Source organism: Haemaphysalis longicornis, unplaced genomic scaffold, assembly GCF_048455015.1.
Source record: "Haemaphysalis longicornis isolate Haplotype H1 unplaced genomic scaffold, Haemaphysalis longicornis Haplotype H1 scaffold_12, whole genome shotgun sequence".
NCBI classification, from domain to species: domain Eukaryota; kingdom Metazoa; phylum Arthropoda; class Arachnida; order Ixodida; family Ixodidae; genus Haemaphysalis; species Haemaphysalis longicornis.
The window spans coordinates 90,326,073-90,352,295 of NW_027526225.1; the positions used below are offsets into that span (position 1 = coordinate 90,326,073).

Here is a 26,223-nt window from a genome sequence, read left to right on the forward strand (position 1 = left end):
ATACTTCCGTATCCAGCCAGACAGACTCAACTACCAAATAGCACTCACAAAAGTAAAATCAATGAATTACTTTATTTTATATTCGATATAAATAGTGTATACATAAATCTTGTAGCACCGACTGCATTTGGGCACCCCAGGGCCTGCAGAAAGGAAAAAACAGAACAAATGCGTCAATGAGACGTATTCCGGCAGGAGGCAAGAAATAAAATGCACACTGATTTCACACCAAGAAATCAACACTGGCACCTAAAAATGATTAAGTAAATGTACAGATAATAGACAAATGGGCTGAAGATTTTGCACCACCATGCAACCATGCCCCTCTGGGCCTTCCATGGTGTTCCAGCTAGCCGGCAACATGCAGTGCTACAGATGCGTGTAAAGACACACAGCCTACAATGCACCACACAAACAATCAGACACGTCATCTGCTTTCTCTTGGTCAGAGCAAAAGCAACACTATTTGGAAGAAAAACTGCCAGGGCAGTTCCTTCTTTCCAAAACAACAAACATCATAAAGCACGCAGATTCCACGCTTCCCTCTGGTCGTCTACTTGGACAGCTGCTGTTATATTAGATGGCGACCAATGGATGCGCACTATACAGCTACTAGTGTAAGTTTATCATTGCGTGCGATGGCCTTCTTATCAATTTAGTGTTGGCATACACTTCGGATCTGGACAGTGGATCTGCTCTCCTCACCAGCTGGTGCTGCTACTCATGCCTTCCCTTTTGAGTACCGTATTTTTGTGCGTATAACCCGCACCAAAAATGCAAAAATTTCAGCGGCAAAGTAGGGGTGCGGATAATACGCGGGGTTTTCCTTTGCTGCAGCTTCACGGCAATGCGTGTTGTGCCGTGAAGCTCCTACGCAGTAACACTGACCAATCTTTCCATGGCAACATAAAACAATGCCCTCTTTCTGAAACGAATAAAACCATAAAAGACACAAATTTGGGGCAGTTGCAGCAGCTGATGGCGGACAGCCACCGCAAAACAGCCCCAACGAGAGTAATACATGCTGCCATAAATTTATGCTAAATAGAAGTCTCTTGACAACTGCACCTTGTTCTTCTATCAACCAGCAAAGGTCACAAGGCATGCAAATGAAAGCTCGATCTCAACAGAGAGAGAGAGAGAGAGAGAGAGAGAGAGAGAGAGAGAGAGAGAGAGAGAGAGAGATAGAGAGAGAGAAGGAACTTTAAGCCCAAACTGGTAGAAGGAAGGGGGTGAAAGGGAGGAAGTCACCTGATCTTCCCCGTTAGATGGCGGCCATGAGCCTGTGGACCCTAGCGGTATCTTCCGCCAGTTAGACAACAAGCACACATGAGCACAGCAGCATACTCGGAATGCCCAAGCACTAGGGTTTGGCTCGTACCTGTCTCCCGACCCAGCTGTTCCTTGGGCCCGTGAACTGTACACACTGCCTCTACACACCACCCAAAGGGGCAGGCCAAGAGGGACAGTGCAGTGCCCTGACAGTGTCCTCCCCCCTTCTTTCCTTCCCACAGGAGCTGGAGAACCGCGGCCCCAACAACACAGTGCTGTATGCCCAGCGCTACTACCCCGACGGCTACGTGCTGGGCGACCCCTTCCCCGTGCCCTCTGGCCAGCCCCGCCCACAGGCCCCCCCGCAGCAGCAGTACGAGCCCCAGCCTCAGCCGCAGGCCGCCCCACCCAGGCAGGCCTTCCGCGGACAGGCCGCACCCCCCAGGGGTCCCCCCGCACAGTTCCAGCCACAGCAGTTCCAGCCACAGGCACCTCCACAGTACCAGCAGGTAGGGAAGGGCGGTTGGGGGGACGACATGACAACCTAGTAGGGATGGGCGAATATTCGGTATTGTCGAATATTCGATCGAATAGCTCTCTATTCGTTATTCGCTTCGATCCGAATGCAGGTATTCGATATTTTCGAATTATTCGATGCTCCCGAATAGGCAGCTAAAAGCCAAGCTTTTCGGTCAAGCTTTCCGAGAGTTACCCCAGGCTTGGCTCAAGACCCACCGACGCGGACATTTCTATTATCAGTGCTGGCACTGCCGAGTTGCTGCCATGCCTAGAGGTTCGACGAAGCTCTCGGCCGCCAGCACACTTAAGTTAAAAAAAAAAAGGCGGCACTGAAACGACACCACTCCAAACATAGCGGCACCAAGCCAGCAGACTTGTACAGGCCGCCATTTTGAATAGGCATGCCGCCATTTTGAATAGGCTCGCACAGCGCGGCAGTACGCCGCACTAAGCGAGCCTATTCAAAATGGCGGCCAGCCACTTGCGCTTTGCTTGGCTACGGCCGAGGATACTAGTGGCTACAATACTTCTTTTTTTAGCGGAGCTTCTAGGCGGCGCTCAACTCTGCGAGTTTCTAGGCGGCGCTTAAACTTGCGAATGAGCAGCGGGCGGAAACTGCTGCACCTAGAGCATGTGGCGCAACAGGCATTTCTTCATTAAAACTTGTGAATACAGCAAAGGAAAGCTGTGTGTAAGATTTTGCAATAAATGTTCAACTGGTAATAGTTTTACACAATGCTGTGCCTACGTGAGTTCTAATTATTAGAAAAAAATGTGTACATTAGTCAGGTCACAAGTTGCTCATTTGTCTTTGTGATTTGCAATGGGCACTATTCGAACTATTCGATTCGAAATTATTCGACCAAATCACTATTCGCTTCGAATTCGCTTCGAACCTCAAAATCTATATTCGCCCATCCCTACAACCTAGTAATCAGTGTTAGTTTTAAGGTAGAGTCCACACCACCGCAGCAACAGCACAATTAAGTGCTTTCGCTCATTAGACATTATACATCACCAAACTGCCCCAACCATGACCCTTCTAAACTTACAAGTGTAACAGCATTTCGGTGAATAGGTACTTTGATCCTGACGAAGACTGCAACTGAATGCGCGTTCCTCTTTAGGCTACATCAGGCTGCACAGGTGCCAAACTAGAGCGCATAATGCAGGAGAAAGTTTGGGAAGGATGGAAAAGTGACAGGGACCGTTACAGCAACATTTATCTCTAATTAACATCTAGCGACTAGCCTTCGCTAACTTGCTCACTACATCCATTCAACTCCTGAAGACAACTGCCAAACCTAAATTAGGAAGGCAAAATTATTGAAAAGCTTGCAAATTTCCGGCTACACAACGTCAGCACCAACATCATCACTGGGGCACAAAAAACAGCAGTGGGCGAGTTAACTCCATGCTAGTTTGTAAGCACTTCACTCATAAAAAACCGGAGGCAATCACAAAATCAAGTCTACTGGTAAAAGCCTTTGTCAGCCATCGATCACTCGAACTAGTCTCTACAGACACAGGGGCGGTGAAAAAAGGAGCTGGTGTGTCACCACTCTTTCATCTTTTTTCCTTTTCAACACCTAGCGGTTTGATCTTTGTGTTAATATTGGCACGACTGTTCTAATATCTAATATGTTCTAATAACTGTTCTAATATGTTCTAAAAACTAATATCTTTCGAATTACAAAAACAATTTGTATTTTGGACTTCGTAATTCCTGTACAAGGGACTACCCAAGCAACCACGGACGTCCGTGGCACATCCAAAATGCAGCCGAACATCCAATGCCCGGTTTAGACAGCCACTGTAAGTCCATGGTTAGATGTACACTTTTGGACGTACAGTGGACATCCAGAAACGAATGTACAAGTCCGAATGACATCCGCCAGTGGACGTACAAAGTTACTACGAAGCATCAAATAATAGCTTAAATTGAATATAAACACAAAAAATATTTTGTACCCTGGCTTGTATGTTGAAAGTTTCATCCATGTAATATTTCTAAAATTAAGCCAAATTTTTCACTCTTTTTAAGCACCTCACCGGCTCCAACGATGATCTCTTTGCGGAAAATCATATAAGAATTGAGAACTGCTAACGAAACATGTGAAGCAAGTTCACTGTATTCATGTATGCCTGTCTGCCCGGTAGTGTGTTGGTGTTGTGAGTTGTAGTATTCGAATGTAGAAACACAAGCTTCTCGTTCTGCGATTCTGGAAATTTTTACTGAGCATCCAAAATACATTCAATCCCGGACGTCCCACGGACATACCTGGTACATCATCAGTCCGCTAGAACTGGATGGATGGCCGACAGACGTCCGGTGGTTGCTTGGGTATTCTATGTCACCCATGCCTAACACGAGTAAGGCAAGGATGCCAACATTTGGATCTCCGGCCCACAAACCAGTGAAGCGGCAATAGAACGATCCTCGTCTCGTTTTCTTTCACTCCCAGCAGCCCGCAGCGGCTCCACAGCCCAGCCGGGGCTCCGGCGGTGGCAGCGGTGGCTTCAACTTCCCCCCGACACGCACCTACATCATCCCGGCCCCAGGCAAGGCCCCCGCGGGGGACTCCAGCCCCTCCTACCTCTACCGCCAGGGGGCAAACTCCCCCCAGTCCCAACAGAGCTCGGTCAAGTATGACGACGACTACTGAGGACACACCACCACAGTGTAAGTTGGGGGACAAGCGGTCTCGGGGCTGAACCCGCACGCCTCTCGTGTCTTCCCTTAACGTCAGGATGCGAGTTGTTCAGCATCATCCTCTCAGCTTAGGACACGCACTGTACTTCACGGTGTGCGGGGAAGAAAGCAACAGCCACCACTTCATTACAATAACAATTTATACTAAACGTTCACTGCACAAAGAGAAAGACCACAAAAAAATACACAACACAATGCATAAGTCAACTTGCCCAAACCTACACCTTATCGCCCTGTAAAAAAGCTCGCAATGTCATACCCCACCAGAAATGAACAGCGTTTTTCTTCAGTAGTATTTCCATTTCAAAGCTTACCTCCACTTGCTTCCTTCTTTTTTGTAGGTGTTTGCTTGATGTGAATCGCCAATTCAAATTACACTGATGTCGTGTGCTACAAGTTTGATTTAGTGTCCTGTCAGACACTAACGTAGTATTTAGCCTGCAACTGGCTTTCGTTGGCTCTAACAGAATCTTGGCAATACTGGCCAGTTGCAAAACAGTAAATTAACTTACAGTGGCAGCATGACTCAACATTATCTGCTTGCTGAAGCAGCCACCTATACTCCCACAGCACCCCCGATTATATTAGCCGAGTCATATAAACGTGAACGTGATACCCAATTCTGCCACGCATGCCAGGCTTGACGAGAACTGAAGCCAAAAATATATTGCCAGCTGTACTTTAACGCGCAACGTACGCATTGCTGCTCCCAAGCTGACGGCACTTCTTTCGCATTTCCAGCAATGCAACCTGAATGGAAGTGGCATCACCCCCTCATCAATTCATCGTGCTGCTCTTGAGCCTCCTCTGTGGTGCAACCCAGAAGAAAACGCAACAAGGGCCACCACAAGGGCCGCCGAGCACACATCCTGCCACATAGAGATTCCAGTGTTTTTCAAGATGAAAAGAAAAAAGACTCTGTGCGCTTTGTTCGGTCAATCTCCGTCCGCCCTGCCGCAAAGCCAGGGAACCTTCCCCCCCGTGACCGGAGAGAACCGCAAGCCAATGAACTCGCCTGGATCATCTTCTCTCCCCTCTGGCGCTTATGGGTTCAGCCCATTGTTTAAAGAATGTGGTCGTTTCTTTCCTTTGTTTTTTTCTGTCATTGTAACAGCTTGCTGCTTCTCTCTTCTGTTTGTGCCGAGTGGAATGCCCCACAGACTGGACCGTACGAAGCGCTAATTTCCTCAAAATGTGCCCCATCGTGACGTGCCTTTCGTTTCACACTGCTTTTGGTGCTTGAAGTGAACATGCGTGCAAGAAGTTGGTGCACAACAAGTTGGCTGCAACTAACCCGACGCACAGATGCAACGGCGACACAATGTCGTCTCGCGCAGGAGTTCAGGGTCACGCAAGGTTTGCTTCGTGAACGTAGCAAGAAGAGAGAAAACTGTTGCCAAAGCTATTGGCCAGTGATCTGCAGAAATGACGGTAATGCTAACGCTCCCCGAAAGGTTGGAAAAAGCACGCTTAGTGGCTCCCAGCTGCTCTGCCTACCAAGCCAAATGAAACAAACTAGCGACGTTTGCCAGCGCCGTAACGCGTGTACTTGTGTCATCTTAAGCAAATCAGTTTTTCCAACTGCTGGAACTGTACATTCCGGAACAAATAAAGTGTTTTTCAATTTTTTAACACCGCATTTTGTTCGACCGTTGCGTCGTGACAAGACTGGGCTACTTTGTGACAAACAGGGCCACGGGTAAAGACATGTCCACAGACTCAATGTTACTCACGTTTAGTTCTCAACTTTGAACTTGGGTCTCTTCATGAGAATCCTGCGAGGAAAGGAAGAAAAAGCAGAGACATAATTTGTTCCATCTTTAAAGTAATTACCTAGGCTTCATTCAAAGAGTATCTGTCAACTGTTCTAGAAAAAAAATTAAAGCCGTTCCACTCAATGTGAAAGCTGTCGGAAGTGCAGAGCAGTGATTTGCCATATCGGGCATAGCGCTGTTATCAGCTCACTGCTACAACCCAAAGCATTTGCCTGAAATTGTGCCAGTGGGAGTCCTGTTCTTTTTGTGCTTGCTTTTCCTCCCGCACGTGCCGGTGTTGCACTGCCACTTCTTTTCACTTACTATCGAACAAACCAACCCAGCGAGCGTTCCTAACTAAATGAACGCGGGTGCTGCTAGTTAATTACGTATATTTTGCCTCAAATGTACCATGAGTTTTCTTCGCGCTAAACAAGGGGGAGATGTATGACAGAGTTTCGAACGCTTATGACTATACAAACCGCTTGGCTTCCGAAGCCTCTGGGTTACGCCACTACAACAGCCACTACAAGGAAACACCGAGTGACTCTACTTGGGTCCAGTGAGCTACAACGACAAGGCGAGCCTCTAAAGTGCTCTGCATTTAAAAGAACTGTTAGTCTATTTGCGCTTTGCTGCTAAAGGAACTAGGCCGGGTATGTGTACAATGTGCGAATCACTGCTGACAACTGCCAGTGAGAAATGTCTAAGCAACAACACAGCCTCACTACATGCAACAGAGACCACAGAATTTTATGGACAGCACATAACAACCACTCTATGCACAAACTGAATGGGTTATTGATGCACTAATAAATGTCAGAGTAAACTCAGGCCCAGATGTTGTTGTTATGCTTTGTGAATGCCATGAACCCGTAGCACAGGTTAGTAGAAACAGACAGGAGGGTTGCCTTATAAAGCACAACCCTTTGTTGACCGTACTGGTGGCTAAAAAAACGCAGCGCATGCCACGAGTTAGCCCCTACCAGAGATCCTTGGCCAAACACTATGGTGGACAAAAGCAGAGTCCTCACACTCCACAAGCGGTAGGCTGAAAACTATAAAACAATTTTTCTATCAAGAATCAAGCTATCTAGACTGAAAACTATCAAACCAAAGGAGGTGTAATATCACCCCTCCTTTTCCCTAGATTTACTAGTCTGTGTGTGAGGGACATGAAAGGACAAAAAGCCTTTTTTTTTAGAGGGCGAAGCCCCTTAGGGGCTGGGGCTCTCGGCGTCTCATGTTGTCGTCATAAGCGTCACCTCATGTAGTAGTCACGGTACTAAAACACTGGGAAACTCGTTCACGCCTCACACTAGAACATAACGCATACTAAAATAACACCAGGACACTCGTTTACACCTTGCACTGGAGCGCTTCGTAACGGTTACTAAAGAAACTCCGGGACACTCGTTTACACCTTGCACTGGAGAGCTTCGTGCTTCAAAGACAAGAGAATTTTACGCCAAAGCTGTATACCTCTACCTCTTGACGGTTTCATCTCCGTTGGCAAATACGCCAAGGCACCAAGAATACACTTATGCACTGCATGCTTTGCCCCTAATTAGGTTTCACATTAGTGGAGAGGGCCCGGGATTTTCTTCCCGCATCTAACATCCCGGGTTTGGGATGTTAGATGCGGGAAGAGGTCAGTTATTCTTGAAAACGAACGCTTGTATGAACATTGAATACTTGATGGAGTGTGGGATACGCAACTGTGGCAGAGAATTCATGTGCCCGCTCAGTGTTGTGCAGCCTTTTGACCCACTGCGCAGGTTTTCAAAAGCTGCACCAGTAAGGTAACAAAATGTAATTAGGTTGTTTGATACTGCTCAACTTTTGGCCTCAAACTGGCACTGTTTTTAGTAGAACTACGGGTGACCTCTTCGTAACATGCGATTTTGGCTGTGCATTGCTAAGACCCACACATTAATGCAAGAAAGCTGAGCCACGAGGTCGACTTATTGTAGCGTTTAACGCGCCGGCGCAACGCAGGCGATAAGGTGCGCCGTAGTGGACGGCTCCGGATTGATTTTGACCACCTGGGGATCTTTAACGCGCACCGAAATCTCGTACACACGGGCATTTTTGCTTTTCACCTCCATCAGAAAAGCGGTCGCCGCGCCCTGAAATTTAACCCGCGTCCTCGTGGTCAGGAGCACAACACCATAGCCCCTGAGCCACCGCGGCGAGTCCATCAGACGATAGCCTGGATCACAGACTGTGACCAAGGCTACTGTGCGGAAGCCAAAATGTAAATCTTTTAAACCTACTAACTTTTTGGTCGGAATCCTCGAAAAATGCACCCAAGCCACACGGGCTTTCGTCCTATCCTTAACTTCAAGGTTGACTTCATCTGCTGAAATCGGCCGCACTGCAACATTTCGTGCCACCTAGCTGCATCTGTCTTCTGGGTAACACAAGAAAAATGAGGGGAAGCCGCTGGTTGGAGGGGGGAAGGGGCTCATGTGTGAGCCGCGCCCTTTCTGCATTCCATGGTCTCATCAATGGTGCAGTGGAAACTGCCCTCTCGACAGTGTGATGATATCAGACCAAGGACACCAGAGGTGACAGGGTTAAACATCACAGGCAGCGTTTATTGCATGTTAAATCAAAGGTATGCTCACACTAATCATATGCCAAAGGAGTAACATGGGAGCAAGGCATTAAACAGCACTGCGGAGATCGAAATAGCATCTCTCACAGTGTGACTGGCGGTCGCTGGGTGCCAGCCTCATGTACGATTCGTAGGACGGGCACTCTCTCTGTGCTTTAAACGACGTCATCAGCAAAGTCTTCTGTTCCTGTTTAATCAGAAAAAATTCTTATTTTCCCTGATAGAAGGAACCTTGCACCCCCAAGTTTTCCCAGACTCCCTAGATTCACAATTTGAAACTTCAGTGCACAAGAAAGAACAGGGACAAAAAAGACAATAGCACTTTTCCTCACCTTCTTTGTGTTCTTTTGTTTGTGCAATGAAGCTGCAAATTATGGAATTCCAACTAGCCCAAACCCGAGCCCTGCTTGGGATTCCCTAAGAACTCCCCATTTCTCCACTCAGTAGACACCCTAAGACTAAGTCTACACTAAGTCTATACAGGGCTACGTTCCCCACTGTAGGTAACACGCCCTTTGAAGCCTTACCCGGTGCAGGATGAACGATAGAAAGACGTCGTAGATCACCGTGAGGCCACAGACATAGAGGAACCGGAACCGAGGTGGGACGAAGAAGAAGTTCAGGGCTTGCGCCGGAACAAAGCAGCCCCAGTCGGCCTGCACACAAACCCGAAGTTGCTCAGACGCAGCACAGAAAGGCACTTGGCACGAGTAATACGAGTGTTTTGAGCAGAGGCAATATGAGCACAACGTGCAGAAAATGGTGCACAATTTTCACCATTTGTTAGCAGTGCATCCCACAACATGCCCGTCTACCCCCAATAAAATGTCTTTATGAGCATCTGAACTGTGGCAAAAAAGAGGCATAAAAAATATACACCTTTTATATGATAAACTTCTTTATGCAAACAATAAAACACACACGTGTAATTTTAAATTGCAGAGTGAACCTAAAATGTCGCCACCTCACTTGGAGTGCAACACCTTATTTAGATTGCAAGCATTAAGACTTGTTCTTTCCACTTCTCTGGTTGAGTCAACTGGAGTCAGACTCTTTGAAACTAAAAGCTCAACAGCACACATTATAGCTATGGATGCAGTTCACCACTGTAGTATTCACTAATCATCCAATGAAACAAGCAGGTTTTATTGTCAAGGGTAAAAGGACACTGAATTTCATTCGAGGGCCCTACCTATAGCCTTTTTTAGCCTGTTACATAACAGCATTTTGGTTCCAATAAGTTTTCACTTGTGAAGTCTCGAGATTAGCAAGTTAATTCAGTTCTAACATCCAATTTTTTGCCAGTCCTTGCGTTACATATTGCAGCATCAACCATGCTGGTCTCCTAGGTTTCACTGGCAACACACATTTATAGTTCACAAAGCAGATTTGTAAATTTAGGCCGAGGACATGGGCAGCACGCTACTTGTTTGCCTTAGTAGTAGCTACAGTATAAGATATACTTTTAAGCATGGACACACCTCGCTAAACATTTTTATAAAGTCGCAAAACAGACACCACTGAGACTGTTTATGGCAGTGACCTCCAGTGTGGGAGAAAAGAAGCTACCCGAGCACCAGACACTTGGAGGTGTTTGGATCTTTTTGGCTGCTCTCCTAAGCTTGGTCAGCTCCGACAACAGAACAAACGATAGTTTGGAGAAGGCCGCCAGGGAACATTTTCCTCTGGTTGCTATTTCACCCTGCCATAAATGATGTTGTGCTACTTCGGTAAGTTGATACACGAAACTGTGGACTTGAAGTGACATTTTCAAAGTGAGTGGTGCCCAGTGTTCAGAGGAGCTTTGACGCGAGCCTAGATTAACTTAGGATGACTCCCCCCCACTTCCCCCAGCTGTTTTAAACTAAGGGCGAGCTCACACGTGCATGAAATGCATACACATTTAATCCAGAAAACAGCCAGAATAACACTGCTTTCCACGCATGCCACTGGTGCTTGAGAACCCTTGGGCTCCACCAGTCCTCGATGCAGCCATCTGGCGGAACTACGAGACATCTAGGACACTCTGAAGTTACCACCTCTGAAGTTAGGACACTCTGAAGTGCCACCAGCAGATGACCATTCAATCAGTTCTGCGGCGCCTTAACTTTATCTGACTGCCTTGTGAGCCGCTGCGTCTAGATGTAAAAAGTATCTAACACTATGGTAGTGGCCTTTTAACATTGCTGTAATCTGTTTCCTTTTTCTATGAGATACGTTCCTCTGCTTTTTCAGTGTATACATGACCGGTCAGCAAAAAACAATGCACAACCATCTCAGTGAGAGGAGCTCCTCATTCAAGACAAAGAATCCCACATGCACGCACACACCAGAAATTTGAGGATCCTACCCCAATAGTACTTCCAGAGATAAAGCTTTAAGTTGAATTTTCAGCTGTGATAACGTAAAAAGCTCTACACGTTGATTATTTTACTATTGAAATCAAACTGCAGAATGCAAGTTTTCTATGTATCTCATTGCAAGATTATATATGCGACATTGCTTGCTATTAGAAGCAAAAACAGCATAGCAAACAGGCAACAATTGATGACTTGATAAACCGGCGATATGATGAAATCCTTTGCTAGTCTTCGATTGCCATTCAGCAATTTTCATGTCCTCATAGCTATCATGAACACAAGTGACGGCAACTTATATTCGGTGACGATAACATGCCCGCAGCCGGCAATATATATTCACTCCCTACTCATTGTCCGGCAGAGGAGCTGCCAATTTCCGTTCTTTTTTTGTTCTCGCAGGAGTTGCCTGTGATATTAAAGGTGTCGCTTCGGTCACGGCGTGCTCGCGTCAAACTTGGCGAGCGGGTAAACTTACGACACAGAAGAGGACGATGTTTTTCTTGAACTCGGCGACGCTCTGCTGAAAGGGCTTGCTGTTCAGCGCTCCTACGCCAACGAAAAGGGCGAAGGCAAGTGGTGGACAGATGGCGAATTCGCACAGCAGCTTGCGGCCTACCATGCCAAACGATTTTCCGGGGAACTTGCGGTCCAGAAAGGAGTACCACTTGTGACCGCACACGCCGAACGTGCCCCCCACGACCAGCATGTTTTCTGAAAACGAACGAGACTTTGTTTGCAAACACGCACCAGTTGTTCAGCGTCACGCAACGCTCGTTACGCTCGCGAGTTTACTAGTAGGTTTGCACAAGCTCATCATGACGGTGTTCGACAGTTCGAGCACATGAAAAGTACTAGGACAGTGCGAGAGGCACAGCTATTTTGGCGTTTTACAGAAAAAATGTGGCCAAAAATCTAACAAGCTTGATTGGCCAGATTTATGATCGAGGATTCATGTTCGCTTGTCTAGAATACATGTCGACAAACTTCAATCTTGCCGAGCGCGCCAACAAATTCGCTACTTCGCTATCAGGGAAACGTCGACAGTGTTGTGCAAAATAAAGGTGAACTATATGCAGTAAAAGAAGGTGTCTCGCCCAGTGACCTGCAGACGATCAGGCCGGTACGAACTCACTCGATCTTTTTGTGTCCAGCTGATTCTCCTTTCCAGTGTAAACCTCGTACCCTTGCTGCAAGGTGTCGCCGATCATCATAAAGCCGACGCCAAGAGTTACGTTTGTCACGAAAAGGTGCTTTGTAAAGAGAGTGGCTACCGTCGCCCTCAGCTTCGAAAATGCCGACATGTCGCCGATGTGTCCCGATGCCGTCTGGGCATGAGATGGTATCTGGCGGGGCTCAGTCAAACACGCACAATGCAGGGTAGTAAAGACCAAGAGGCTGTCAGCAGTTCACAACGGTCGGAATTTGGCACACCATGGTCACGCCGCACCCATATAGATAGACGAGTACCACGCACGAGCAAACCAGCAACGTGCGGTTATCTCATTGACCGGATTGGTTGAACCCGAATGCGATTGCGCAAGAACGTTTTATGGCGCGAAGATTTAAAAGGCGCTAGAGGAGTTTTTGCGTTCGGAATCAGAAGTAGCACATTTAAATGTCAAAATAGAATTTTAGCGGGGTTCAAGTGAATGTCTGCGTATCTAGGTACAGTGGTACAGTCCTTCAGTACTTCGACGGCACCCAAACCAATGCACACTGGTCCGGGTGCCAGCTGTATGAATACGTTACAAATACGTGACAGATTGAAGCTGTAGGGATCCGTTAAAAATTATTTCAGAACAGAATATACCGTTAAACTAGCTTCTACGTTCATTCCGAAAGTTCTAGAGCTTAACAATTCGTCCCTGCCTTTCAAATATATGGGCCCCCACAGGGTCACAGCAACGATGACCTTTTGCAAGTGGACGTTGTAGTGGAAAACCAGGCAAAACGTTGAATCGAAATAAATTACATTTTACTTAATCGTGCATGTCTTAACTGCTGCTTAAAAGACATTAAAATATATTTTATTTTTTGTTCTAAGTGTAAGATGATACCTTAAGGGCCATTGTTCGATTGCAAGCAATGCTTTGCCAAGAATCCTCTCTCCTATTTCCCTTCCTTTTTCCCAGGCGAAAAAAAGCCCACCACACATTCTGAAGAGGGACCAGGTGACCGCCGTAGAGTAATTCAAGCAAGCAAAGGACGTGCGGCCGCTTTGAGGGGCTGATGGTAAGGCACATATATCTCGAGATTTGTCATAGAGTGTCTTCTAGGCGCTGCTCCCCTTGTCCCCCTCATTTTGGCCCCCTTTTTTTTTTCCCCCATGGTTTTTGCCCATCACATCCATACATTAAAATTTAAAAACGAAAATAAGAGCGTCACAATTTTTTTTCGTTCTATTTCTGTGTTGTCTACTGCATGATGGGGGGGGAGCTAGGTTACACTAGCAGTGTTCAACCCCCGCCCCCCTTCCCCCCCCCCCCCCCCCCCCCCCCCGCGAAATATATTTCTGGCTACGCCACTAAATGACGGTAAGAAGGCAGTAGTTCTTACATTTATATTTGACCGTAACAGAAAGCGGAACATTTTATTGCCAGCTGCAAGATAAGATAATACCTGTTTAAAAACCCCATTTTGTCCATTTAAAAACACACGTGCTCAGCAAACATTCCTGCAGAATTTATGTTACACTTTCCCATACCCACCTTACTCTTTATTCCAGAAAAAGACACTTAAGCAAGCTCCGCCAATCCACCACCATTCACAATTTGTAATTTTACAGATCATAGTGTGGGAAACTGCGCGTGTGGCAGCATTTCTGCAGAGCAAATTTCTAGGGCTTTTCTACTCCTTCTTTGAATCCTTGTTCCTACATATCCCTTAACTCCCATGCTGAGGTTCTACCGCTTGTCCCATCCTTGCCTCGTCCTCTGTTTTTACTGCACTATGTTTTCTGTGTGACTATGTATGAACCAACACGCCAAAGCCTTTTCCCTTTTGAAGGGCCACAGCTATTTGAACACTTTTCACATTTCCTACTTTCACAAGCAACTGCTGCTGCTGCAAGCAGTATTTGTTTTCACGGCCCTGTAAATACCGATAAAGGACAACTCAAATGTTTTTACATATTAGCACCCTAAGGAGCTATAAAATGAAGGTAACTGGTCAACATTGATGCTTGCGGAAATTGGTGTTCCATATTCTTGAATTCACTGAGCAAGCACCAACAAACACAAGGATGAGAAGAAGGGCAAGGGATAAAGAGGATGACTTACGATTTCATTTCCACCATACACCTCCATACTCTGAGAACAAAGCAAAAAAAAATCCAAAACCAGGTCCTTTTCTGCATCTTTATTGACATCACGTTAACACGAAACCTTTCTGTGAGTTACGGTAGCAGCTTCTACAACTGTCCGTCGTAAACACAGTCATTCAGGCAGTACATGTTTGTGCAGTGTGTATTGCACTCACGGCTTGGCGTTGGTTGCCCACTCAAGTGTTGGAGTCGCTTCCCTTTTTACACATTCTTTTTGAACACAAAAATACACACAATGCAAAATCTTCGCATTTACAACCAGGCACTGCTGAGCAGTCTTCAAAAACTGGGTGGTTCCTCTTACAAATTTACCAGCAAAAAAGCACAATTCAAAAATGTTCTACAGGAGAGAAGATTTAAAAAAAAAACATCTTTGTCAACATGCTCTCATGATATACAAGTTTCGTCCGTATTATTTCTCATTCTGAAGTCAAACGAACTCATCTCAGTTTATTTGTAAAACTGTTTGGCTGGTGTACTGTTCTTTGCGCACCCAAAGCTGGAAAACAGGGCCCTTTGAAGCCTTTGAAAATAAAACGCACCGAGACTGCAATGTGGTGAAGCTGGCTATATTTAGGTTGTTTACATTGTGAATTTACTCTCAGAGAGCTTCAAACTGTTAGTAGGGCTAGTTTCTAGGGAAACTTGGGCAGTGGGGGGGAACTAGGGAATTACCCTACCGCCTTCTTCCTTGCGTCCATCCCTGGCTCTGAAGACTCCGTGCAACTGGTTGGAAAACAGGACCCAAGGAAAACTTGAAAAATTTAAACCCTCAATAACTGTGCGTGCACGTTTCCTCCGCAACCAATCCACTTGTGCCGAGTTTACTTTGCAGATGTATACTCCTTGCAACGTATACTCTGAACAAATCTAAGCTAATACTGATCGAAACAGTAAATGGCAAAAATATCAAAATTACCAAAGTGAATACTTCTTTTGCGTGCCTGTAGCTTAAACACTAAAGAGGAAGGTCTTGTTCCAGGTGCATGCAAGAAACAACGCAAGTTTCTGCTTGGTAGTGAATTCCTTCGTGATCTTGGTGGGTCAATAAATTCACACATCAACAGCAGAGAAGTGAGTGATTTCTGTTTATGTTAGTTTGACCACTGCAAAATTGGCATTTGGCTACCATTGTAGTTACACATCTTTTAAAATAACTGTCTGTAGCATGTACTTCAGTACATTTAAATTTTTGGCCCCTGTCTAACTTGCGTAGCAAAACTGCATTGCGCAGAAATACTTAAAAAAATTGAACCCAACTTTTAATTGTAGAGCAGTAATTACTGCAACAGCTTTGTTCAACAGGGGAAGTATGGCAATGAAGTCCCCTTTGTGCACTTCACCACTTATATTCAGACTCCTGCCTAAAGGCATTGTGTAGAGACCGTCAGCTTATAAGTTCCGTGCACAAAATACCAAACGGGCACCTCCAAACTGCAGAAATTAGTGTTAGCAATGCTATAACATTTAAAAATAATATATATAAAACATATTTTTACGTAATATATAAATATAAATACATATATATTTATAAATATGCATATATAAATATAAATACATATATATACATAGAAATACGCAATTATTTTGAGCTTTCATTCGAAGCAATCCGAATTCGTTATAAACGCGTACCTAGGCCATTGCGAGCTGCGAATGCATTTGCAGCAGCGGGCGATCCACTTGACTTGGACGCCACCCAGCAATGGTCACCTGCAAGGGTGGAGACCGGTATTTGCGGGCATACTTACATCAGTAATTTTGAGTGTTGAACTGTGTAACAAATCATGATGGTCATACGTAAGCATATAGAAGGCAAGGACTTACTTGTGCTGGCTTGCAAACGACTCGGGGATGCCTCCGTAATCAAGTGCGAATATGACGTTGCAAAAAAAAAATTCAAATTGCGGGTGTTCAATGCACCGAAGCTACACCTGTGGTACTAAGAGGCGTGCATAGCGGAGGGCTCCAGATTAATTTCGACTGCCTAAGCATCTTTACCGTGCTTCAGAATCTCGACGCATAGATGGTTTTGCTTTTCGCCTCCATCTTAAACAGCCACCGCAGCCAGCATAGAACCCACGTCCGAATGTGACGTAGCAGTCCTCACAGCTGATGCAAGGTACCAAGTTATGAACTGAGCTCTAGGTTGCTCATTGAATCGCTGATGCAATAGTCAATTTTTAATACTCATCCACAAAGGTGGCAAATAACAAGTGTTGTCTTGGCCTAGTGCTAGTGGAGGGCATGCTCTGTGCTGACATTCGCATATGTATGAGCAACAATGGCAATGCTGTCAACCTTTAATCGACCAGATTTAGGGGAAATCCCCAAGGTGGAGTAAGTTTCTGCGAAGGAAAGTTTGACATCCACCTCAATGCAGCCGTTTGGCTACAAAGGAAAGATTTACAGCTTTCTCAGAAACTTTGCAGTCGAAGAAAAATTCGTCCTGGGCAAATTTTTCCTCAACTGCGAAGTTTCTGAGAGAGCTCTAAAGCTTTTCTTCGTAGCCGTACAGCCGCATTAAGATGGATGTCAAGCTGTTAGCCTTGTAATTAAGCACAGTATAACACATAACAGTTACAAAATGCATAAAGGCAGATAAACTACGTATGGATTCGACTACTTCTTGAAAGGTGCCCTAACAGGGCCTTACATCAAGCAGGAAGAATTGTCGAGCTGACTGCCAACAGCTGGTGGCCTGAGTGCATGCGTAAAATCATGCCACAAAAGATTCAACTATAAAAACATTAAGCTAATTTGCAACTCGCAAAAAGTTTCCAACCCGTTTAAAAGCTACCCAAGCTCAAGCCCTTTGATTTGGGAACATTTTGTTCTTCCACTTCTGATGAAGACAACATACAAATTTGGTGCATTCAAACGACCATTTTATCTGAGTAACGTGTCAATTTTATTGAAAACTTAGTTCAAGTAAGCTACTAGAGCAAAAAAAAGCTTAGAAGAAATGGTGGCAACTTCCGAGTCACCTTCTCAGATTTGACTTGTGGCACTAAATCTAATTTGCACGATTTACTGACGCTGGCAAGAGCTGCAACCACAAGTTTAAAATACGGTCAAACCCACTTAATAACAATATTGAGGTGGCACAAAAAAGAGCCTTTGTTATAACCAGTAATTTTTATAACAGGGTTAGGCAGAAAAAGTTGCTTTTGTAAGCATTTAGGGGTTTTCACCCAGTATTTACAGAACGGAAATGTAACTGCACAGCCGACCACCCGAACCTCTAGGAAAGACCTCCATCTTTCACATAGGAGGAAGTCTCCGCATCAAATCCTTGACTGTTTCTTTTTTAACAATTGGCAGACTGCGTGTTACTAAAGTGGCTTTGTTTTCTGCCTTTTTTAACATTAGCAATCAACAGTAGCCGTTACCCCACTGTAGCTTTAATTCAGCAGTGCAGTAGAACCCCTTACAAGTTCCTCACTATATTATGTTTTCCTCTGTGCTAGCCCGGTTGCGTCCCACTTAATACGCCGTCACACCACGACATTCCTGCTTTATAGGTTGCGATTATCGGGCAGAAGTAATTGAAACAATGTCGCTAAAGTGCCAAAAGTGCACAGAAAATTTTTTTAGAATCCTGAACTGCGTAGTCCGCAACGAGCGCTGTTGGCGCACCAGTGAACACCCGGAAACAAGAGGGCACGGCACAACAACTGTAAGCGTCATCATCACCATTGCTAATCTATTTGCACGGGAACACAGTCATTGCTACCCTGCTGCACAGGAACACCCCCTCGTGACCTGTTGCACATGTTTAAAAGTCTTTGGTTGCCGCTGCCATCAATGGTGTCAAGAAATCGGAAAGCAGCCCTGCTTAAAAACAAACTTGATAGTCAAGAAAGAGCTGGGTAGTCAAGAATAGTCAAGAGCTGGGACTGCCACCGCCTGCTTTGAACTCTAATGTAGAACCCAATTTAACTGGACATTCTACGAAAGTACGTGAGCCACTTTGGAGAAGAGGATGGCCACAAGGCGATCTAACAATTGGAAAAGGGCAATGTCATTCCACAGGCCCGGAACAATTGCCTATCAGAGATGCTTTTAAACATTGAAAATGCAAAGTAAATTTCTTTTGTTTGAAACACAGCTTATTTTCTTTTTTTTATAATGTTTAACAGCATGTTTTTACGGTACTAACGCAATATCCATGTTATACATTTTTACAGGTCACTATATTTTTTTCTGCATCCCGTGAAAATCATATAAGCGGGGTTTTATTGTATGCTGTGCTGACGGTGTCCCTTTCTTATTGGGAAATTGACTTTGGTAGACATGGTACATTAAGAACAGGGAGCAGCAATTGAGTGAAGAAGATTCACACAGAGGCAACAACAGCGAAAAAGAAAATTCGTTTTATAAAAAAGCTAATGCATCGTACAATTTACAGAAAAAACAATAAATAGCCAGAAAATGTGAAACATAAAAAGAAATTCTCAGGGCACAATTTGAGCACGAACGCTTGGCAGTCACTCTGCACCAAGAAACAGCGTCCATTTACATTTTGTTAAAAATTATCACAATAAGAGTGTAAAAAAAAAAAATAAACATGGCAACAGTTGACACATCACTGAGCTGCCAACTTCAGAACTACAGACACTCTTGGCATTTAAAAACATCACAATGTTGTGATCTTAAACTACATGGCAAGAAAACCACGTTACGCGGCAACTAGAAACTTTCGCAACACAAAGACACTCACAACACACAACGTATAAAAAGAAAATTAAAAATAAGGTTACAATAAAGTTTAAATGCACACCATGTGATAAAACCATGTGATAAAACCCTAAACACAAGGGCAGACTTAGTTACTGGCATAGTGCTATGAATCTCAACAGGGCCTTGGAATCAAAATAACTCCACATCTTTAAAGGGACCCCGCAACACTCTTTGAGCAGTGCAAATAAACCTGCGCGACATTTATATTACACTGCCAGAAATACCCAAGCCAAATATTACACGCGCACGTGAAGCTGTGAGAAACCAACCGCGCTCTCTTCAGTTTTCCTCATTATACAACCCTGCCATGGCCTAAACGAAGCCACTGAGGCCATGGCTGTGCTACTGGCTGCCACTGGTCAACTTCGCGGCTTATTTCTCCCATTTCCTGTGATGATCCGACGTCGTCAGCGCTGTGTACCAACCTCCTTTATGCCCGAGCCTGTATGCACAGTTTTGGCCTTCCTTTCGTGTTGTGAGAGTGCATGCGGAGCTTGAGTGACGAACCCACTACGGTAAAATCTCGTTACAAGAGACTGTTACAAGAGACACTTGGTTATCCTCAGTATTCAATGGCGTGGAATGCATGCCGGCAACCAAGTGTGTGCCGCCATATCTGTGGCCAAGCGTCTGTTGCTAGGCGACGTTGAGCGCACGGCCCGCAGATCAGGCGCCCCTCTTCTCCTCCATGCAACCGTGTGAGTGTGCTGTTACTCGTTACGTCGGGCTCCCCGGGATGGCGGTACTTGTCCGTGCTAAGCACGACTGTGAAACACATGACTGTGTTTCACGTTACGAACACTTCGCCGAACACAAAGTATTGCGTCGAGTTCACTGTGAGTGCGATTAATAACATCTCTGTTGGCGCCACAGTTTCGAATCGGATTGGAACGGAGCAGATGACGCACGCCGGTGTCTTTTTTTTCTTCGGCGTGCGGCCGCAGTGGCCCAGGCTGCGCCGTGTCCGTGGCGCATCGGCCATGTCTGTGGCCGTTTCCAGTGTTGCCAAGCGAAGAAATTGACTGCTAAACTTTTCAACGAATACCGTCTATAAGAGACACTTGAATGAAAACAGTTTGGTTGGTTTTCCTCTGTTTGCTATGTGAGCAACATCACATACAATAGACCTTGGTTACAAGAGACATGTTTCCTGGGTCCCTTGAGTGTCTCTTGTAACGAGATTTTACTGTACTCCCATTTAAAAGAGACCAGTCCACAGCAAACATTTATTGCTTCAAAAACGGCCTACCAGCCTGAGCACCCGCTTGCAAGCAGGCGCCATGCCTGCCTTTTTGAGGTACCAGACTGGAAATAGACCCCTCCACATTGCGGAGAAAAGGAGGGAACTCCCCGGCCTGTGATATACCGAAGGCCGCCGAAGAGAACGCCGCGAGCCGCCCCCCCTTTTCAGCAGAGAGCATGCAGCTTTTGGCGCGTTGTCCGCGGTCGAGTCGACAGATCCAGAATTTTTCATCGCGCATAGTTTCAGTGATAGTAAAAAAATTTTCATAATTCTAGCGGGAGGAGATTACTGGGACAATAGACTACCCCAAAATACATTCCAAGTAGTCGATGGTAAGTGCTGCAGGGTCCCTTTAATGTGGCAAAACACGCGCCAGTCTACGTCAATTTTTAGTGCTAAGGCACGTTGTTCAATAAAGCTTGTCACTGTCACTGCACAAATGGCAACCATAAGGGCTGGGAACAGGGAAGAAAACTTTGCTCTCCTCCTCTAATGTGTCTGGATGGCATAAAATGGCAGTACATGGTAAACTGTTAGTCACAATTTAGAAGACAACACCAAAATGTGTCGATTTCACCGGGACACTTGTGCACATGGAAAGGACACTAATCTCCCCAAACATTTTGGCCTACAGATTGCAGTGTCTGTTTTACAAATGCACCACAATTTAACGCTCTTCCGGAGCAAGTAAATGGCAAAAAAAAAAAGCCAGCTATTTTCTGTCACAAAACGTCACAGTGGATTAGCAGGCTTCATTGAAAGGAAACTTCTAAAAAAATCTTGTCACATTAATCAACCGGGCACTCTAATTAGGCGAGTACCAAGTAGTTACCACGGTAATCTCAAAGCATTCTTTCTTTCCATTTCTTTTATCAAAGTAGCCACAGAACCCACAAAAAATATTGCAGGCTGTGACACTCACTGCCTGCTGTAACCAGTTTGTGTGCTGCGACTGTTCTGTTCACATTTAAAAAAAACGCACGTGTCCACCATACAAAATTCAAAACTTAAAACTGCTGGCAAGGTGAGAGCGCAGCCAATGAAGTCTCTGTACAATTCCACTGGTTTGGCCTGTCTGCATAACGCACAGGCAGAAAAGGCGTGACTATACCCGGTGACAACTTAAGAACGGCACCGGAACTTGCTGCTGTGCCTTATCACCGTAGCCGGATGTTTCTCCGCGCGGCGCAAGTAGGGCGTTACTGGGAATATTTTGAACATGGTGTGAGCCGTTCCCGTGATTTTTTGGACTTAATATGCTTATAAACGACTCCAGTGACGACAAACAAACTGCGTGAGACAAGGCAGACGATATCACGCATTCATAGCAAACCCCTTTCAAAACGCGCGTGCACTGACGTCACGGGTCCGGCGCTTTGGCGGAGTGATACACTACATGAGGTGGTGCCGTTCTTGAGTTGTAACCGAGTATAGTGGAAATGCCTAACACAAATGCTTCTGTATACACACATCACTGGGTAGAGAAACCAGAACCAGAGCCACAAAATAGAACTGCGCCTGTTTCCCCTCTCACTCTGTCTCAGAGCTGCTCTACACACATGCTGTCAATGATTTCCAATCAGCTTTCAAAGGACTTTCCACAGCACCAGTCATTGTGCACCAGTGTGCACCAGTCATTGGCCATATGCAGTGCTCCATTATCACATTAATAGTGCACTTGCAGTGGATAAAAATGTCATCAAGCTATTTTCTCATTATTTTTTTAGTCAAACATTACGTTGTTCTGAGGTCACCCGCCTAATGAACCCCACAGCAAAGCCTACCAAGCTGACTTGCCTCTAACAAGCTTATCTATCACGTAATTGCTTCACATGGGGATTCACTCAACTGCAGCTGATCTCTGCTGTTTGCAAAAAAAACCTTGGACCGGGCATTGATGGTGCACGTGATGCTGGCAACACAAATATGTGGTGCATCCCGCACATAAAAAAGTGAGCTGTACTTTGGCTGACAATTTTTCCGGCACGAAATGCCGTTCTCCCCCTTTAAAGGAGCCATGAAGACAAAATACAAGTTGGGTTAATTAGAAAGAGTGCTTAGCCCCGATAATAATGATACCAATATCATCGCAGTCTTCGAACAAATAACGGAAATATTAAAGAAAACGTGTGAAGCAGTCGCGACCCCCTAGCCTATTTCCCGCAACTTTTCTATGACGTCACGGAACCTTGTTTGTGCAAATGGCGGCCACCTAACTGACCTGTCGCGACGACGCATGACTGGACGTCTGTAATGGGGCCTCTAGTTCCATTTGACCGCATCACTTGAATGCTAACGTGCAGTTAACGCCCTGAAAATTATTTTTTATTGTTGGCCCGTATGACGTCATTCTTGCTCATAACACGTCACTGTGGCGCAAAATTTGAAAGTTTTTATATACTTCTTGCTTTTTTTTCGTTAAAAAAACATATTTTGTGGCTCTAATGGTGCTGAGTGAGATACTGAATCCTAGTTCTTTCAAATTAAACAAAGTTGTATTTTCTCTTCATGGCTCCTTTAAGGCACCATGAAGACACATCACAGGTTCGGTTCATTCCAGAGGTAGCCATGCCAGAGTAAAAAACTAAGGGCATTTTAAAGCAAACTTCAAACACTTAAACTAGAAAACAAAGAAAGCGGGTGACAGAGTGGTGGGACACCAGTCACTTTTTCTTACTTCCCACATTACAATACACCGAGTGACTGCCAGCCGCTGGCAAAATCTACTGCTCATCAACATGATCTGGTGCCTCTCATACCGTTTAAATCTCAACTGCTAGCGTGGCGTTCATACGCTCACTGCTCTGGTCCTGGTACCTGCCCAAGGGCATCACTGCTCCCACTGTGTATTTGGAAATTTGAACTGCTAAGACTACTCTTTTCTTTCTGTGTTTGCGATTAAAGCAACATCATTCGGTGTTTCAGTTGGCTTGCGCGAGATGCCCAAGGATAATCATTTGGAATAAACCAAGGGTTTGTGCAGTCTTCACGCTCCCTTCCAGCGAGCCACGCACCCAATGCGCAAGACACAGCTCGCGAATTCTACTTAGCATCACAGAGGCGGCACAACCGTGGGCACATTCCAATGCCCGACGCTGGCCCTTGTGCGGCAGCCTGGACGATCCTCAACAATGGCACGGGGCTTGACTGTCACGTTCCGCCCCTGATCACCAGGGGCGCTCGCCTCGTGGGCAGCTCTGGTGTGGGCATCATGTCACTCAGCTCCTCCACTCTCACGTAGCTGCACGTGTTCACCGATTCCTTCTTCTCCGCGGCTGTTTTGGGGCGTCGGGGGTGGGGCAGCGACGGGAGGGTGCGAGGGGTCAGGAGGGCATCAGGATAGGAGCAAGACAAAGGTGTAGTTATTACCACAGGTTGTGGTAATAAGGTGTAGGGAGAGTTGGAATTCGTAAGCCAGGGAGAAACAGGAACGGGGTAGGGTAGAAAAAAAAAAAAAAAAGAAAGTTCATCACACAGCGTCAAGGTTGTGAAGGTTACCCACAGCCCATGCAATAAGACATTACGAAGGGCAATCAATTATGCTTTGCACCAGCTGGGTTTTTTAAACCGCAGCCAAATGCTTTGCACACAGGTATTTTGTATTTTGTCTTTGCAAAAAAATTCCCTTTCCCTTTTAACGCGTCAGCAAAAATGCCCCAGCCCCTACTTAAGCTAGCATGACACCAAATAGCTGGGAGAAAAGAAGAAGAACGAACCGCATCAATGTCGGGAGTCATTTCTCTACTTTTGTTCCAACTGAAGCACCGTACGTTTTCTGTAACTCCCCCACACTCATTGGACGTGCCTATCCACACGTCCAAATGCAGAAATGGCATTAATGTGTACTGAAACCCAGAATGTGCATGCTCTATTAGTGCTGGCAACACCTCTGTCAGTTTCTCGGATGAGCACACAAACCAGCTCCATTTTTGGTCTGGGTGGCGAAGATTGTAGGGTCAATTCTTTGTTTAAAGGCATCGACAAGGGCATGCAATGGATCATCACTGTGTGGTACGAGGAGTTGGATCATAGACTCACTCTTCATGTTAGTGAACAGAACACGTTATCCTCATCACCATGCACCCTGATGTATATATGCATTACTGCGTTCTTGTTTGGAGTCCTGCATACGTCCCAGTGTACGAAAAATAAAAATAAAATAATAATAATAAATAAAAATTAAAGCCGTTCCACTCAACGTGAAAGCTGTCGGAACTGCACAGCAGTGATTCACCATAATGGGCTGTAGTGCCGTTATCCGCTCACTGCTACCACCCAATGCATTTCGAATTTCTCGCCTTTGCAGGGCTCGCGCACCCCCTGCCTGAAACTGCGCCAGCGGGAGTTGTGTTCTTTTTGTGCTTGCTTTTTTTCCCGTGCGTGCCAGAGTTGCACTGCCACTTTTTTTCGCTTACTATCGTCAAAACCAACCCAACGAGAGTTCCTAACTAAATGAACGGTGGCGCTGCCGGTTAATTACGTACATTTTCCCTCAAATGTACCTGCACTTTTCTTTGTGCTAAACATTGGGGAGATGTATGACAAGCACCAGCGGTTCACGAGTTTCGAACGCTTATGACTATACAAACTGCTTGGCTTTCGAAGACTTTGGGTTATGCTGTGACGACTGCTGCTACAACGGAACGCCGTGCGACTCTACTTGGGTCCAGCAAGCGAGCTACGACGACAGGGCGCGCCCCTAAAGTGCTCAGCACTTAACAGAACAAGGAAAAGAGCACCGCTTGGGTGTGGCACTCACACTGGCATCGGCGCCTGGGCGGCAGCACCATGAAGAGGGAGAGTCCGATGAGGACGTGCCAGGCGCTGTGTACGTAGGCGTAGTTGCGGCGCGTCTCAAAGCCCAGGTACAGGGCCACGGCGATGACCCCCAGGGCCGCCCCAGGCACGATGCTCAGCAGCCAGAAGCGCGGCTGCGGGAAGCAGTTCCGCCGGCTCACGCACTGACGCACCTGCACACACGTGCAACGGGGGAGAGGGGAGGGTGATCACCATTTAGGCCACCCTCGCACCATTACACGCACAGCGCACACAATGGGCTATAACCAGGAGCCACACACGGGCAGTATCATCATCATCATCACCACCACCACCACCACCACCACCACCACCACCACCACCACCACCACCACCACCACCAGCCTATCTACGACCACTGCAGGGCAAAGGCCCCTCCCATTAATCTCCAATTACCCCGGTCCTGTCATAACTCCGGCCAATGTATCCCCGCAAACTTCTTGTTATCACATGCCCATCTAACTTTCTGCCGCCCCCTGCCACGCTTGCCTTGTCTAGGGATCCACTTAAAGGCCAACTGCACTCAAAATTTCGACCGCGCGAGATCACTGTTCCTGCATAGTATGACTAAAAAGACCGCGATGTACGAAGTATGACGCCTAAAATGTGCGTAATTACGCCGCAAGCGACCAGAAAAAATCGACGTTTTTGAAAATGAAACTGGGCAAAGCACGGCCATTACGGCCAGGTGGAAGTGACGTATCAGCCGTCGGCGCGAGCGGCCAGACCGCCTGGCATGACGGCGCGAGCTGTGCGGACCGGCCGACGCGGCCGGCTCGGCCAGCCAGGAGGAGAGTGTGAGCGCGCGCGTGCGGGGGTGTGGGAGGCGCGCGGAAAAGCTAGCGCTTGTCTCTCAAGCACTATT

General features: G+C 46.1%; 3 protein-coding genes across 7 annotated transcripts in view; 1 reads left to right on the plus strand and 2 right to left on the minus strand.

The window, feature by feature from the left end:
- The window catches only part of LOC144162984 (uncharacterized), a 38,288-nt gene extending 32,152 nt beyond the window's left edge, over window positions 1–6,136 (plus strand). For 4 of the 5 annotated variants that reach the window (XM_077693746.1, XM_077693747.1, XM_077693743.1 and 1 more), the window contains exons 5-7: window positions 1,515–1,781; window positions 4,257–4,474; window positions 5,246–6,136. In XM_077693746.1, the coding sequence (XP_077549872.1) occupies window positions 1,515–1,781; window positions 4,257–4,457 (468 nt within the window). In that variant the 3' untranslated portion in view covers window positions 4,458–4,474; window positions 5,246–6,136. The remainder of the gene's footprint in view (window positions 1–1,514; window positions 1,782–4,256; window positions 4,475–5,245) is intronic. The other variant, XM_077693744.1, reaches the window with a different exon arrangement.
- Window positions 54–12,755, minus strand: LOC144162986 (mpv17-like protein 2). Its single transcript, XM_077693748.1, has 5 exons — window positions 12,371–12,755; window positions 11,714–11,949; window positions 9,406–9,534; window positions 6,238–6,279; window positions 54–143 (listed from the first exon to the last, which is right to left on the minus strand). Exons 1-4 carry the CDS (start codon window positions 12,537–12,539, stop codon window positions 6,247–6,249), a joined length of 567 nt encoding a protein of 188 aa, XP_077549874.1. The 5' UTR covers window positions 12,540–12,755; the 3' UTR covers window positions 54–143; window positions 6,238–6,246.
- A 6,162-nt stretch (window positions 12,756–18,917) lies between these two features.
- The window catches only part of LOC144162987 (transmembrane protein 8B-like), a 46,841-nt gene continuing 39,535 nt past the window's right edge, over window positions 18,918–26,223 (minus strand). Inside the window, exons 12-13 of the mRNA XM_077693749.1 lie at window positions 25,303–25,513; window positions 18,918–23,818 (exon numbers count right to left, since the gene is read on the minus strand). Coding sequence (XP_077549875.1) covers window positions 23,694–23,818; window positions 25,303–25,513 — 336 coding nt within the window. The 3' untranslated portion in view covers window positions 18,918–23,693. The remainder of the gene's footprint in view (window positions 23,819–25,302; window positions 25,514–26,223) is intronic.